The following is a 16,587-nucleotide window of genomic DNA, read 5'->3' as shown; positions in this document are numbered from 1 at the left end:
TCATTACAGGTGGAGCAAGTGGTACATATTATTCATTATTGCGCACTGGAGTAGGTAGGCGTTGAGCTTTGGTGATTTTATAGAAGCAAGGAACCTCCTTATTAATTTACCATATTACGCCATTACAACAACATTAGTATCATTATTTATCAAAGGTGATCAAAACATATTTTATTATATTCCGTAGTAGGTCAATGTGTGCAATGGGCAATCTAAACCTTTGGTTGTCTTAATAGCTAAAATAAGGCTATTCTACCAATGTACTAGGAGCATGTGTAGCCCAGATGGTTTGGTTATGCAATGGTTAACAAGTTTCTGGTCATACTCGTACAAATTAATGGATGTTTAGCTAAATTAAATATGCTGAATTAATTTTAAATTCAGACGCACCAAAACACATCTGAATGCCTGTAAGTATGGCAAAATATGTCACATGCTGAGAACAAATAGAAAGAGACTGGTTGGATTGATGGATTGGTCTCATGAATATGAATGCTATCATTTTAACATGTGCTTCACACCTAATTTAACATACTATAATGCGAGAAATATGTGTGTGTGTATGTGTGCAGGACGGGTGATCCCCCCCACGCTGGCAAAAGCACCCTCTTGGATGCCCCTATGGTTAAACATGATAAAGGGTCCTGTTGCCCAGTGTGCAAGAAAACATGAGAAAGCCCCTTCTAGATGGCCCTACCAGTGGAAAAAACGTGAGGCAGTGCCCTCTAGGGTGCCCCTATGTGTGAACAAATATGATAAAGTCTCCTCTAAGGTTCCCTATCAGTGGGGAAAACCTGATGCAGTACCCTCTAAACTATTTGATAATCCTTATTGAAACACAAAGGTTTTATATTTGCAACAAAGTTTATTATTGGAATGTTCACAAAAAGCTCAATTATTGACTAGAGTAAAATATACAGCATATTTAAGAAAACCACAGTTAGAAAATGACTACCAGTGCCTAATCATTTTGCAATATCTACAGTAATATTGTACAACATAAGAGACCCTTAGAAAAATATGTCATTTATTTCACTGTGTAGAACCTACATAATAATAAATAAATAAAAAGGTTGTTATATTGACGTTTTGTATCTTAACCTAAGTTGCTTACATTCTTGTGGAATTCATCCTAAACAAAATAATAACTAGAAACCCTTTGGAACTATTGATTAAAATGTTTTATGTTGTGATGTATTACTTGAGGTATGTTGGATGTTTGGTTTTGTTAAAACATGATTGTAATTTCCTAATTGGCTCCGTTATAAAATGTTAAATAAACTCACATTAAATATAAAAATAATGATAGAGTTCAAAAGATGAAACATGTATCTATTATAACTCAAATATGCCAACATTTAATTTAGACATCGTTGAATCCTCGCCTTGCCCCTCTTTCTATATCGCTATTCTTCTATGTAATTTATATAGGATTCATCTTCTGTTATGTCCTTCAGTTATTTATACACCTATTTCAAAACCACATCATACATACAGTGCCTATAGAAAATCTACACTCTAAAAAAGTAACTTTATAGCCTGAATAAAAATGGACTATTGGATATGTATTGCCCATCAACACATAGAAACCTTTATAGACAAAGTAAAAAAACGTTAAAAAAAACATTTTGCAACTCGGATTTCACCTCTTAATTACTCAAACACAGTAAGGAATACTTTCTAATCAACTAAATTATTATACAGACACGTTGAAGTATTTGTGTGTCAGTCTGGGAGAATGACAGATTTTAAGATAATACCAGGAGTTGTGTGATGCTGATGGGTCACACTTGAACAAAACATATGTAGCCAAACATGACTGTTACTGTACTCAGTGGTATACCTTCTTGTGCAAACATCTTTAAAACATCAGTTTTATTTTGTCAGTAAGGCGCTGTGTGTAGACTAGTAAGAAAGAAAAAAAAGCTTTTTTAAAGCAGAGTGCAAAAAGAACAGGCACTTATCTGGTAAAATGTCTCTTCTCCACAAATACGGCTTTCAATCGTCATGAAGTCTGCTTGCACTTAATTGCAATTGTGTATAAAATCCAGATATAGGAGATAACCATCTACGTTATACAACTGGTACGTGAGCAGTTTGATTACCCCAAACGATCATAAAATGACAAAAATCTTGAAATACATACCATTTGTAATTTCCCCAGTGTATTTGACACAATGTAGCACTGTCTTGCATTCCAGTAACATTTGACAAGATTATTGAAATTAAAGCAATTATGGTTGAAACCAAAGTCATGTACATTCATATTCTTAGTTGCAGTTTCAGAATATTGTTCCTTCCAACTATGACTCAAAATAAATTATGTTCCACAGTCTAGCTCCTTTTTTCTATTTTACCTGATGTGTTCACAGTTGACAGTGAATTATGATATGACAACAGAATTTTCTAAATACTTCTATGACAATAGAATGTTTTGACCAAACTAATTGGAATAAATCTTGGTCCCAAGCCATAGAGGTCCAAAGCCATAGAGGTCCCAAGCCATATAAACCAAAGAAAGATATAAAAGTGTCATAACAATGGAACACCATGGCTTTCCAAAATTCCCATTTGTGTGCAGGAATTTAAAAAAAGCACTTGAACATTGTGATTACTAAAGAGACATCCTAAAAACCGTACCACTTTAATACATTATTTATTCATTGTAGTCCCAGAGGTTCTGTCCCGCAACTACACCCCAGGATCAGGTTTTTCCCCCTCCAACAGTTTCTCTTTAGTAGAGTCCAAAGGAACTTCAACCTTCTTCATTTCCATGCTTTTGACCCACGTGTAAGAAGAGGAACCTCCAAGAACCATCATATTACTAGTCCACCACAACATACTCTTTGTGGATGAGTTATAGACCACCGCTAGGACTGTCTGTACACAGGCTTTGGCGGTCCCTGACACATTGTGTGTGAGTGGGCTGGTGAACTTGATCTGTAGACCAGTGACATAGCCAATAGCAAACCCAAACACACCCCCAACTGTCATCATGCCCCAGAACTTTAGGTCGCCAAGGCCGCTGAATCTTGTAATTTGTTGAAACTCTCCAAAAATGAGGATTAGCGGAAGAAAGAGGATACAAGCATTGATATTGTTGTAGTAAGACAGCTTCCAGATGTTCCCATCCACAGCAGGCATCACCTTCTTGGTGTATATGGCATTAAGTGAGACACAGGCACTGGCTAAAACTCCAAAAAAGACACCCAACCATGAGAGAGAACCTGCTGCACCTTCTTGGTCCACACCAAGCCAGAAACCACCTAAAACAAATAAAAATAGAACAAACCACAGAAGACATATTTAAGTCAACCTCGATCAAATATCAAGGATAAGCTACGTGTAATGATACATATTGCACGCTACTAAGACGAGTAAAGGTATTGTAGGTGCAACTGAGGGAAATGGTAGGCTACAGTCACCTTGGGTCCTCTTAGACCGAGTTAACGCATTTCAGTCTTACTATATTGCATGGGCTATAGGATATCGCCAGAGCCTGTTTTATTATTAGACATATTAATGTCTATATTAAACATTCTCTGATATCGCTTTCAATGAATACAAAGTGGTAGCTGACTTACCTAGAATGATTCCACAGCACAGAATGGCTTTGAAAGACGTGGTCTGCTTCAAGATAACGTAGGACAGAAGTACATTGAACACAGTAGATAGAGAACGTCCAATGGTGTAGAAAGCTACTCCGACGTATTTGAGGCACAGATTGTTAAATGTTATCATTGAAATAAAGACAACAGACAATGGTAGAACCTCCCTGGAAATCTTCAAGTCAAATTTGACTGAAGGGAAGTCGATCAATCCAGGACACAATTTGGAAAAAAATTGCATGACCCAACAGAGCCCCACTGTGACAAAACACTGATAAAATGTTACAAACAAAGGTGCATCCAATTCGTTACTGTCGAGAAGATAATTATTAAGAAAAACCATAGTAATTGAAATGAACCAATAAAGTGCTACCACGGCGGCAATTTTTATAGCCCTAAATAAAAATGTCTCTTCGCTACCTCCCATCGTATTCGAGTCAGCGAATGCCATTCTGAGAATTTTCGAGCGTTTCAGCACAATCCTGTTCATGGTTGAGAGAAAGAGATCAAATGTAAGTCATAAAAACAGTAACATTAGCCTACATGACAACGTAACAACATCTCCTTCGACTTATCGGATACGCACAACCAAGCGCCATCCTCTAATTATATGACAACTTCCGGGACTTATTCTTTTAAAAGACCCACGACGAAAATGTGGGATATTCGCAGATCTTCATGCTTTTATTATTTAGAAAATAAATCACATGATGCAACAACAATGCTGGAACAAAGTTATAAAAATGAAAAGTTGGCTATCATCAACTTAAGGTGCATGCTTATGGCACTGTCTGTAAATCGTCGTATAGTTTATTTACAAATAGAAGCAATCTAATCTTATCGATTAGTGAGTAAATTAACTCGAAACAAATTATGAGTCTACCTTCAAAATAGAAAATCCTTGTCCATCGATCGACTGCATCCACACACAGGCGAATAAGGAAGTAGCCTAAATATCGAATTCGCCCTATATTGACAATCCAGCTCCACCTATTCCTTCAAGAGGTGTTTGCAGTGTCGCAGATAGCATGACAAGGTGGTTGCCTCTTTGTTGTTTGTCCAGATATTCTGCCTATGTGGCAGCCTGGCAGGTTCATCCGGATCTGAACGAGGGATGGCCTCCTTGTTGCTCTCCCAGGCGTTTTCATAGCCTAGTTTCCATTTGCAGACTACAGGTATATGTCCTGTATGTATCTATTTTCACACTATGAACGAAGAATGAAACGTCGTGCTAGATTGAAAATGTAGTCTACTAATATAGCCTACCAATTACATTGATGAAAAGGAGTGACTTTTAGACGCCCGACTTGGAGCACCAAAAGTTACGCAACTGACTACTTGACAAAGACATTTGGAAACGGTTTTACATTTGTGGAACGTGTTTTACATTTGCGGAACCAGTTTTATATTTGCGAAACACGTTTACATTTGAGGTCCACAAATGTAAACGTGTTTCGCAAATACCTGTTCATAGGCCCTGTTACACTCTAAAAAATGCTGTGTTATTTTTTCTACCCAAACGCTGGGTTGAGCCTGTTGGGTCATTTTGTTGGGTTATTTCCATGGTGCTGGGTAGTTGTTGTGCAGCCCAGCCGCTGGGTTAGTGGCTGGGTCATTTTCGGCAACAGTTGAAACAATGCAGATTGTCCTCCTCCTCTCTTTCACCCCTACGTCACCTGGTACCTTACCCAGCGCCTGCCTCACTTTAACCCAGCTGCTGGTTTATCTGCAGCATAAACTTAACTTTGTCAACGGTCTTCTCAACGGCTCTTAAGTTTTGTACTGTCAGCAGGGTCCACGCACAACGGCAGGGACATATTTTGCTCATTTACTAAAGGGTTATATCTGTTGTAGCCTACCTACCAAGACTAGGGACAGCAAAAATACTAGTCCGGCGGTGTAGCCAAATTTCTTGCAGCAACTGAATGGTGAGATTCTCCGAGTCCTAGCTTAGGTGTTGTTGGGGATATTAGCCGTTACAGTACCTCAGTTTGCAACCGGCTAACTTAGTCTACATTTACTAGTCTAGCCAACGAGGCAAATTTTAACTATACAGAATAACCCCACCGAAATAAACGTACTGTACTGCAAACAATTTGTTTTAAGGAGTTTTTATTTGCACCTAGCTAGCTGCTTTTTGACTGTTTACCTTACTGTACTGTAGCTCTAAGTACTGTACTAGTTAGTCTAGCTAGCTAACGACTGGCTGTTCGTTCGTGAAGGCGCCAAAAGTGGATGATGATACAAATAGAAAAGGTAGTCTACAGTACATTAAACAGTTTCTAACAACGTTATGTTTTCTCCGTGTTTATGATTCAATTTAAATAGTTGTATGTGCTTCTTTTTGCTATACAGCTTGTTCAGGTAATGCTAGCTAGGCATTGAGGCGTTGAATGATCAACCCAACATTCTGGGTTAAATGGTCAACCCATCTAGTTTAACCCAACGTGTTCTGTCCTATATTTAACCAGCTGCTGGGTTGGAAACAACCCAAAATGCGTAGTTTTAAACCCAGCATTTAACCCATTGATGAGGTCAAATTAACCCAGCCTTCTAGTCAATATGAACCATATTTGGGTTGAATGATCAACCCAACATGCTGGGTTAAATGGTCAACCCATTGTGCTGGGTTTAACCCAACGTGTGTTCTGTCCTATATTTAACCAGCCGCTGGGTTGGAAACTACCCAACCTGGGTTGTTTTCAACCCAGCATTTTTTAGAGTGTAGGCCTATGACCCTAGCGTCAAATCGGTGCCAAAAGTCACGTGCTTAAAATCAGTGCCAAAAGTCACATGATTTAAGTTCAGCTTTTTATGGCCCTATTTGCAAAGCTTTATGGCACCAATTTTACGGGATCCCATTGAAAATGTATTGCAAATATGTAGTTCGAAAAAAACTCTTAAGGCAAATCTAAATGTGATTGGTGGATCTTGATTTACATTTGTGGAAAGCAATTTACATTTGCGGAACCAGTTTTACATTTGTGGAACACGTTTTACATTTGTGGAACACGTTTTACATTTGTGGATCGTCCTACACATAGATATATATAATTTTGTTTATATCTATGGTCCTACACGCATTTGCAATACTTTTGGCCTCGTTTTGAGCACATACAAAGCGTGGTGTTTCCATAGCAACATCCTGTTTATCCTTTGCATTCGCACTGTCAAGATGGCAGAGGAGGAGAACACATCATTGGTGAGTGACAAAAGTGCATGGATTGTCTGTCTTGTGAGCACAATGAGTTTGCTGGCTAGTATCACTGTATTAAACCTATTGTCGGAGCAAAGTTGAGAAATTGATTGTCAGCAAGCAAACCATTTATTCAACATTCGCTGCTGACATTGGCTTGCTAAATAGCTAGCTAGCTCTAGCTACTACAGTGTGCTATGTAGCTAGCTAGAGCTAACTACTGTACTGTACCAACAGTAATCCCTTACCCACTAACACTTAACTACTGTACTGTACTAACTGGATAGCATGCTATCTCGCCCCTGTCAAACAAGACGTCGTTTCGTAACCTACTGTGGTTAAAACATTTAATTTTGCAGAAACTATGTTTCTAGCTCACTAGTTACTAGCAAGTAATCAATCACACATACTAGCTGGGTCGAAGGTTTGCAACAATTAACGTGGCTATCTTATTTAGCTAGCCAGCCAAGCCCAACTAATGTAGATTAGGGTAGTGAGCTAACTAGAGCTAAACTAGCTAATCTTCTAAGAAATCTTCCAGTTTGTGAACAGTGCAAGCCTCCAGTGGACGGTGAAGTAGACTAATTGCATAACATTTACATTTAGTCATTTATCAGACGCTCTTAACCAGAGCGTATCCGCTCAGTCATCTGACCCCCTAATAATGTATTGACATTGACAGGTATGCTGCTAGGACTAAATGTAGACACATTGACCGTCCAGAAAACAACCTAATATGCTTACTACCAGTTGTTCACAAGTGTTTATCATGCAAATACATAGTTAAACTGAAGTTCACGAAGTTCATTTTCCTGCCACCTGAATGGTTTGTACCAGGTTGCCTATACATGGTGTCTCTGTCCACTGCAATAAAACAAATACTACTTTTTTTTAGCTACCAATGGCCACTGAACCCAAAAAGCGAAGGGCCCCTAAAGGTAAGCGTGCTGAAACATGGGCTAAGTAGACAGAGTAGACACTTTTTGTTGTGAATGTTATACTCTAGGCTTGCATGTGTTAGGCTTTGCGATGAGCCCTATGATTTTATTTTAGCCCTTGCATCAGTAGTTAGCCATATCGATTGTCATAGAAGTAAGTTCACATTTCTACCAAAAAAATCTACCATTGCACAAAATTCACTAATCTGTATGGACAAAAGTATTGGTACATCTGACCATCACACCTACCGTATTTTCCAGACTATAAGTCACACTTTTTTTCATAGTTTGGCTGGTCCTGCGATTTATAGTCAAGTGCGACTTATATATCAAAATATATATAATTTGACATGTTTTAAAATGTTTATTCATACTGACTGACATGAACCAACGAGTAAACACTGTCTACAACCGTGGAATGAGATCGGGAGCTTGGTGAATTTACCGGTAACTTAACTAGTTTACCGGTAACTTGCTTGTTGGACTCACTGGCTTGTCATGTTAATTTTGCCTATTCAGCCCCCCAGGTATGTTCTTTATGCTATTGTGTAGCTGAATAACTGTTAATTGTTACGTTAACATACCAGACACCTATTCAGCCTGTTTTTCTGTATGCTATTGTGTGGTTGAATAATTTGCCTTTACAGATTAAATGTCTGTTCTTGGTCTTGGATTTTGTATTCTAAATAAATGCGATTTATATATGTTTTTTTCCTCTTCATGATGCATTTTTTGACTGATGCGATTTATACTCTGGAGGGATTTATAGTCCGGAAAATACGGTATATGAGTTTCTTGTACCTCTCATTCCAAAACTACAGGCAATATGGAGTTGCCCCCCTCCCCCATGTGGCTATAACAGCTGCCTTTCTTCTGGGAATGCTATCCATGAAATTTGTATGGATATTTATGGAATGTCATAAAAGCTCATGTAGGTGTAATGTGTCCAATACCTTTGTTTATATAGTGTATCATACATCTAGCATCCCACCGTTTCAACATACTTCGTATCCACCAGAGGGCACCCTCAACCTGCAAGCAGTAATAATGTTGCTTAATCCAGCATTTAAAAAAATATACTTGAGTACAATATTGTATATCAATGAATACACCTCTACACCCTATGTGTTGCCAGTATGTGAGAGTACAAAGTCAAATACTATTGGGAAAGATTGGGGCTGTTGGAATTGACCTATGTCCAACTGGAAATTAATTGAACTCTATTGTCTCCCTTAGGGCCACTTGAAACAAAAAATGCTGTAAATATGAGGAAAGCACCTAATTTCAAATGTTACCTTTCTATAGTCCATTTCTACATATTTTTCCATGAGGTGGCAAGTTGTGGATTTGCTCCATACCTTTCATTCCATCAGCTGTTTCTTAAGTGTTCTGTTCTAAATGCATCTTCTGTGCCAGATTGTTTCTGTGAACAGAATGGCAAATTCAACCATTGCTTTAGCTAGGTCGCACACAAAGAGAGAAATCCAACATGTTGGGGATAGAACCTTCTACAAAGCTATATTTTGGGAGGTTTCATGCTGGGTTGCCACTTACTTGTCGCCATCTCCCCTTTATTGTTATTGGAAGACTTGTCACACATGAATCCCGCTCTCTTCTCCAAAGCTGCCCAGCTTTGTAAATTAGGACTTTAAGTGCCACAGGGCCCAGCTGAAATCTAGAGACAAGAATATTATTGCTGTCTCAGCAGGAGGAGAGCGGATTAAGTCTACAAATAGGGATATTGCAATTCTGATGTGCCAAATATGAGAAAATCTAAGCACTTTTCCTACTCTGTGTTGGGGTTGGAGAGGATCAGCATCCTTTTCCAGTTTTTACTGCGAGACACTGAATCCCAGACTTAAGGCCTGGGAGATCAAAACAGAGGTGAGCTTTAGTGTAAATCATAGCCTTTCTAAAGGCAGTACATCAGCTAACATCCTAATATCAGCAATTGACTCAACTATAGATTTCTCTCCCACAGGTAGAACCAAGATAACACTGATTACTGAAATTAAAGTCACTATTTTGAATGTGTGCTTGAATGCAATACTGTGTTCTGCCTGAAGAAAGACTAGAAAAAGTGTTCAGTGTATGGTGTGACTCATGAGGTTTCCTGACTTACGAGAGCAACCTTTGTATTAAGTTGCCTGTTCTGTTCAATATGTCTTACTGTCTTTAGCATATCAAAAGCCCCAGTGGTGCTGCCTTGAGAACTAAGCTTGTAATAGAAGGGTTACCTGGGCAACTTGGAGCATATCTTAACCTTGTGCAGACTCCGAAAGAGATACTCCTTGTCTTTATCAATTAGTTATGCTATTACTAAGATTCTGTGACTGCAGCTAACATATGCTATTTTAATTAAATTGGAGACATGAAAGTAGATCTTTCCTCCCATTAGCCTATTTGTCCACAAAAGGTTTAATGTGTATCAGTTACCCATACGGACACAGGAATTACAGTTTCAGAAGCTGATACATATTCACAGCATTGTTATTGTAGAGTGGATACATTCAGTTGAATTATTATAATTGAAGAACATGTTCTCAACTATTTTATTGTGAAAATGATACAGTAGGCCATATTGCCTTGTTATGTGAATGGACCTTTACTTTAAAAAGCGAATTTTTAGGTTTGAAAAAATATATTCCTCTGAAAAAAATGAATTAATTCTCTGTCTCTTCTCAGCTCCAGAATTTCCAATTCTGGAAAGGAGGAACTGGCTCATCCACTTGCACTACATTAGAAAGGACTATGAGACTTGCAAGGTAGGCTCCCTTGCAGGCTCTCCTGATGGCAAGGTCCCTGTGTCATTCCATGGTCACCACCTTGATGTGTTTTGTGTCAAACTGACCCTTCAGCCCTACCAGACAGACAGTGTGGGGAATAATGGATACTTGGCATCAATGGGTCCCTCTTCCTTAGTCACAAAGGCAGTTCTATCTCAGTGTAGTCTAATGAGGTGGGCTGCTGTGAGGATGGGGATGTAATCACCAGTTTCAAACAGCCACTATCAATCATTAAAAAATACCATGGCATTTATCTTTAACTTGTTCATCAGCTGTTCCTGGTATTTCTGTAGACAAATAGTTTGAGGGGTTGAAGTAAAAAAAAAAGCAACTATGACTTTTTCATTCTATTTGGTGTAGTGAAACGTGGATTCCAAAACCTGGTTCTCACAAATTATAGAGATTGTTTCAGACCTGTGCTAGGATAACAATCTTGCAATCTGTGTGTTTACCAAAGGCGATCATTAAAGACCAGCTCCAGGAGAGCCATGGCATGTGTGAATATGCCATATATGTTCAAGGTAAGACACAGACCGTGTCACCGTGACAAAACAGCATACAACAGTTGCAATTAAAGCTAAGAGTATAAACTACTACTCCAAGCTCTATCTCCCTATATCACATGCTATGATTTACAGTGTGTTTGTGCAAATAAAAAGCCTATTTTTCTTTTTTACTAAAGCACTAATCTTACGCCTCGAGGGGCAGATCCAGCAGTCCCTTGAGCTGTTCCAGAGCTGTTCCATTCTCAATCCCACCAGTCCTGACAACCTCAAACAAGTAGCCAGATCACTGTGAGCATCCTCACCCCCCTCACCCCCCCCCCAACACACACACACATCCCCTATGCTTGGATCACAAAACTAAGACAGCAAATTAGAACGTAATGACAATGATTATTAGTGCACAAAAGTTTTTTCTCAATATTTAATCTGAGGCCCATCCAGTCTCCGATGTTTCTCTTCCTTTGGGTTAATACATTGCAGTCATTTTGGAGTTTGTACCATGCTTTGGCCCTGTTGCTTGAAGAATCGTTTGTTCCTTTAGGCTCATATTTTGTTGGGTTGGCCATTTCTTTCTCCAGGTTTCTGCTGGGTAAGCACAAGGCAGCCATTGAGGTTTATCATGAAGCTGGACGTTTAAATGACAAGGACTGGGTAAGAGAAATGGGCTACTCAGTGCATGTTCTGTGGTCAGGCTACGTGGTTTATTTGATATGTTGTCTTAACACAGGAGGTCAACCACAATCTGGGGGTTTGCTATTCCTTCATTAAAGACTTCCAAAACGTAAGTATGAAGGGGTGGTTGATTAGCATCATTGGTGCACATTGAAGTCATGAGGATTAACAGCTTCAAGTTTGTGGGCATGCTTAAAGAAAGGACCTCTAGTAGAGACTAGAACCAAGTTATCTGCAGATGTATATTAGCAGATGTGTCTTGGGTCCTAGGCAGAAGAGAGGTTGAACTTGGCGCTGCAATTGAATAAACATGACAAGACCTTCATGATGTTGGGAAAGGTCCACCTGCTAGCTGGTGACACAGACAAGGCCATTGAGGTGTACAAGAATGCAGTGGAGTAAGTACAAGTTTGGAAAATGTTAAATAATATATGAAAAGCTATTGCATTTCGTGACGTGAGATATCCTGTCTACACCGTCTTCACACTATTCTAATACTATTTTACTTAATTCCAGTACAGCTAAATTCAGTAACTTCTCCCCAGGCAATATCTTAGTATGTCACCCATGACCTTGTTTTAAAACAATATAAAAGTTATTGTTTGACTTTAAATATTTAGGCCAATGGAGTACAAAAATTGTCTTTGTGCTCGTTATTGCCACCTCATTGAGACCAACTGAATTAATCAACTCTCAGTGCAAGGGTTGATTTTAATGAGACAAACCACTGAGAACATATACACAATTCTCTCACTCTGTCTCTCTCTCTCTCTTTCTCTCTCTCTTTCTCTCAGCTAAATCATCCCCTCCAGTCACCATTAATACTTAGCAATTGTGCTGATTCGAGACCATTAAATATTCAGATTATCCAAATTTGTACAATTCCTCTACACTAATGGTATTATGCTTAATTCTTTCAAATGGAAGGTTAAGTTTCATATGAAATGTCTACTTCTTTCATTTCTTAGGTACTGCCCTGAAAATACTGACTTGCTGACAACTCTTGGACTGTTGTATCTGCAAGTAAGTCACGGACAGCACAGCAGTAAAAAATTTCCCGATAGGACAACATTTTGCAAGTTAGTCATAAACATGGAGTTCATTCATGACTGAAACTGACATTTCCAATTTCTTACTGTAACTCCTTTATTAACCATTTTCACAATTTCACAGCTTGGGAAATACCAGAAAGCATTTGAGCATCTCGGAAACGCCCTGACCTATGACCCGAACAACTACACTGTAGGTTGACAACACTAGTTTTACAACACCAGAACACAATGCTGATGAGGCTTTTTCTGTTCATGGTTCATACTTGTATGTGTATATATGCTCTTCCAAGGCCATCTTAGCTGCTGGTAGTATGATGCAGACCCACGGGGATTTTGACGTAGCCATGAACAAGTATCGCGTGGCAGCCTACTCTGTGCCTGAGAGTCCTCCCCTCTGGAACAACATTGGCATGTGCTTCTTCGGCAAGAAGAAATACGTTGCAGTGAGTAGTGCTCTTCTGATAATCAATAATAAGCACCGTATACAATACTGCATCACCAAAATTCTGTAATTTTTCTTAGCTACATTGTCTGGTCGATCAGGGGTCAGACCATGTTTGGAATACTTAAATTCTTTAATTAAAGTCACAGATGGATAACTTGTCACATATGGGTAATGTTTCCTGCTTTAAGACTGTTATGTTGATTATTTGTGCTATGCAGTCTTCAAGCCATTACCCTGCATTGTATTATATTACGGTAACAATCATTTACAAAATTAACCCAGATTATATTTTCCACCATGGCTCTGTCCAGGCCATCAGCTGTCTGAAACGAGCCCACTACTTGTCTCCATTCGACTGGAAGGTGCTTTACAACCTGGGTCTGGTGCACCTGACCATGCAGCAGTACGCCTCTGCCTTTCATTTCCTCAGCGCCGCCACAAACCTGCACCCACGCCTGGGAGAGCTCTACATGCTGCTGGCTGGTAAACCTGTCAGAAACACTGGTTTAGATTAGCGCTTAGTGGGATGTTGATTTGTGAACTCTAGGAAAATAAATCTAAACTCAAAGCTTTTTAAGTATGCATCGTTTTTCTCAAAACATATGTCATAATAAAGTTCTTAACCGATCATGCTTAAAAAGGCTAACAGTTAGACAATAACTTGTATGATTTCTAGTTGGCAGTGTATTGTATAACTTCATTGATATGTATAACTTCTTTGATCTAATTCTCCAACAGTGGCTCTGACCAATCTGGATGATGTGGAGAACGCCACACGGTCCTACGAGCAAGCGGTAGCTCTAGACCAGTGAGTTTCCCCCTGTTGAACTCCCCCATTCAGTTTGATCTTCCGTCAGTCCCTGTCAATATGACCCAAAAGGGGGAATTTAATGTCAATTATTGAGTTGTTTTCTGCTGTGACCAGTGTCCTCCTCATCCTCTCCTACTCAGGTCCAATCCGTTGGTCAATCTGAACTTTGCCATCCTGCTCTACAATCATGGTGACAAGAAGGCAGCCTTGGAGCAGTACCAGGAAATGGAAAGGAAGGTCAACCTCCTGAAAGACAGCAACACCGATTTTGATCCGGAGGTAGCATTACACACAGTTACAGTCTTTAAGCTACTACTATAGAAGGTCATACTAAAGAAGGACGCAATTAAGTTTAAGTTTGTATCAAATAGTTTATGGTTTATGACCGTTGATGGTTGCTTGGTAACTATGTCTGCCTCAAATTGAACGTTACACAAATCTTGTTTGATTTACGGGTTACTGTAGACTTCATACTTACCCATGTTACTGTGATCCAGATGAACGGGTGCAGATGAACTGGTTTATAAAATAAATAAACAAAGACAGCAAAACAGATAACGGATTCATCTTCAACGCGTCCAGTGTAGCCGGTTAAATAAAAGATCCGCCCTGTGAACGTTCTATTTCCGCACTGCAGAATTTCCGCGCTAGGTGTAACCGTAGCGTAATACCGAAGCTCCAGCTTAAGTTTAATTCAATTATATCATTGTCCTTATCATTTCAAGTGTATGACGTTTGTTATATCACTCCATGGAAGATTTGGTAAAGAGTTTCCTCAGACGTTAGAGTCTTTCTCCAGGGCCCTGGTGGCTCATTGGAGTCAGGTGGCTGAGCGGTTAGGGAGTCGGACTCGTAATCTGAAGGTTGCCAGGTCGATTCCCGGCCGTGCAAAATGACGTTGTGTCCTTGGGCAAGGCACTTCACCCTACTTGCCTCGGGGGGAATGTCCCTGTACTTACTGTAAGTCGCTCTGGATAAGAGCGTCTGCTAAATGAATAAATGTAATGTAATCATTGGGTAAGAGTATACCGATAAGGCTCAGGCCTTAATGCCGGGGCCCGGGTTCGATCCTGATGGAGGAAACCATTTTTCCAACTCCCAACACCTCCATTCTGTATTTCTTCTAAGCTAATGGACATGGCTCAGAAGATGGCGACTGCCCTGCAGGTGGGTGAGAGCGTGGTGTGGACCAAACCTGCCAAGGATTCCAAGTCCAAGAAGACCTCTGGTTCTTCCGCCAAGGCACCCAGCTCCCAGCAGCCGCTAGGCACCAACCAGGCTCTGGGCCAGGCCATGTCCTCCGCTGCTAGCTTCAACAAGAGCATACAGCTTCCAACAGGTATGGTACTACTGGGCTCATAGTGGAGGCATCATTCACAAACGTTGAAGATCCTAAACCTTAACCCTAACCAGCGCTTCATATTGAGGGGTCACTCAATTTATGTTCCACTTACTGTCAATACACTTTAACTGTCCTGTAAAAACGTGTACATTGAATCAGTAGCAAGTAAAAATTGTGTAAATGTCAAATTCCAATCAAGGGTTCTGATTGTAATCGTTGGCTTGTACAGGAACCCCCCCCAAGCCCCCATCCCTGCCCCTGGAGCCGGAGCCAGATGTGGAGGCTGCCCCCAGCCCCCCCAGCCACACCCCCGGCTCCCCTGATGCCGAAGAAGCCAAACCTCCCCCTAAATCCAAAACTAGCAAGAGTAAGTCTAAGGTGGAAGTGAATTAGTCAAGATAGCCAACCTTCCTCTGTCACCACAGCTTTGCACTGTGATAGCTCATTAGCTACTGAATGTTACTGAAGAGGCGCACAAAACTGAGGGATTATATCATGAGAAGTTAGTCAAAAGTCTTTAGGCATATGTCGGTACTGAAGTCGGTACATGTGAGGCTGTTTTCTCTATACAATACATTTTACAAATTGGAAAAGTACGTTGCAGACCAAAGCCTGGCAGCTCAAAGAGGTTTCACAAAACATTTTGAGACGTTTTTTTTTGACGATATCCATCACCACGCTGTCAACTACAGTATGAAGTATTACTTTTCCAAAGAGTAGCTAAAGTAGGTTGTCATTCATCACTTGACTTTCTTCTTTCAATATCTTAACATGACAATCATAAGTAAGATGAGGACATGTAAGAGGATTATATTCTACAGGCAGCTGCTCAATGTTTGATGTGAATAGTACTGCTTTCCTCTTGCTTTTATGTATGGGCAGTTTTATGTAGATATGTATTTATGTAGAGAAATAAAGTATTAAGATGATTCACATCTTAATTAATTTATAGCCACGATAAATTGTCTGTAATTTCTTCTTTGCTTTAACTACATTCAGATTAAGCGCTTTGCTGAAATGGGCCACTATGGTGCAGTGTTGTATTAACACTGCCATGTAAATCTGGTTTCTAACGTGATGCAGGCTGAGCAAAACTTAAGATCTCAGTTAACTCTCAGTTAAATCTTATTCAATCTGTGTGATCCACAGACAACAATGACTATCAGGGATGTTGAATTTGACATCAAATTTTGAGTATTTGTGATCATTCTGTTACATTTATTGGGATGAA

At 39.7% G+C, this 16,587-nt stretch overlaps 2 protein-coding genes across 3 annotated transcripts; one reads left to right on the top strand and one right to left on the bottom strand.

Moving 5' to 3' along the window:
* Positions 1-1,166: 1,166 nt before the first annotated feature.
* Positions 1,167-4,735, bottom strand: slc35c1 (solute carrier family 35 member C1). Of its 2 annotated transcripts, XM_062470790.1 has the most exons (3): positions 4,492-4,735; positions 3,585-4,090; positions 1,167-3,266 (listed from the first exon to the last, which is right to left on the bottom strand). In XM_062470790.1, the coding sequence occupies exons 2-3, from the start codon at positions 4,057-4,059 to the stop codon at positions 2,692-2,694; spliced, it is 1,050 nt and encodes a 349-aa protein (XP_062326774.1). In that variant the 5' UTR covers positions 4,060-4,090; positions 4,492-4,735; the 3' UTR covers positions 1,167-2,691. The 2 variants fall into 2 exon arrangements, with proteins under 2 accessions (XP_062326774.1, XP_062326773.1); XM_062470789.1 differs by having other exon boundaries at positions 3,585-4,735.
* A 1,952-nt stretch (positions 4,736-6,687) lies between these two features.
* bbs4 (Bardet-Biedl syndrome 4) lies at positions 6,688-16,312 on the top strand. Its single transcript, XM_062470788.1, has 16 exons — positions 6,688-6,810; positions 7,700-7,742; positions 10,428-10,507; positions 10,986-11,049; positions 11,211-11,322; positions 11,613-11,685; positions 11,762-11,815; positions 11,977-12,104; positions 12,675-12,729; positions 12,880-12,948; positions 13,049-13,201; positions 13,515-13,686; positions 13,942-14,011; positions 14,155-14,293; positions 15,143-15,353; positions 15,586-16,312. Exons 1-16 carry the CDS (start codon positions 6,784-6,786, stop codon positions 15,747-15,749), a joined length of 1,614 nt encoding a protein of 537 aa, XP_062326772.1. The 5' UTR covers positions 6,688-6,783; the 3' UTR covers positions 15,750-16,312.
* Positions 16,313-16,587: the final 275 nt, after the last annotated feature.

This window comes from Osmerus eperlanus, chromosome 10, assembly GCF_963692335.1.
Source record: "Osmerus eperlanus chromosome 10, fOsmEpe2.1, whole genome shotgun sequence".
Taxonomy (NCBI): Eukaryota; Metazoa; Chordata; class Actinopteri; order Osmeriformes; family Osmeridae; genus Osmerus; species Osmerus eperlanus.
The sequence above is the reverse complement of the archived record's forward strand: the minus strand, read 5'-3'. Positions and strand labels throughout refer to the sequence as shown.

Coding starts and splice junctions, on each gene's coding strand:
- slc35c1 (XM_062470789.1), bottom strand. CDS start 4,098: ATGAACAGGATTGTGCTGAAACGCTCGAAAATTCTCAGAATGGCATTC. Junction 3,267..3,584: donor GTGCTGTGGAATCATTCTAG/GTAAGTCAGCTA, acceptor TATTTGTTTTAG/GTGGTTTCTGGCTTGGTGTG.
- bbs4 (XM_062470788.1), top strand. CDS start 6,784: ATGGCAGAGGAGGAGAACACATCATTG. Junction 11,323..11,612: donor AAACAAGTAGCCAGATCACT/GTGAGCATCCTC, acceptor TTCTTTCTCCAG/GTTTCTGCTGGGTAAGCACA. Junction 11,686..11,761: donor GTTTAAATGACAAGGACTGG/GTAAGAGAAATG, acceptor GTCTTAACACAG/GAGGTCAACCACAATCTGGG.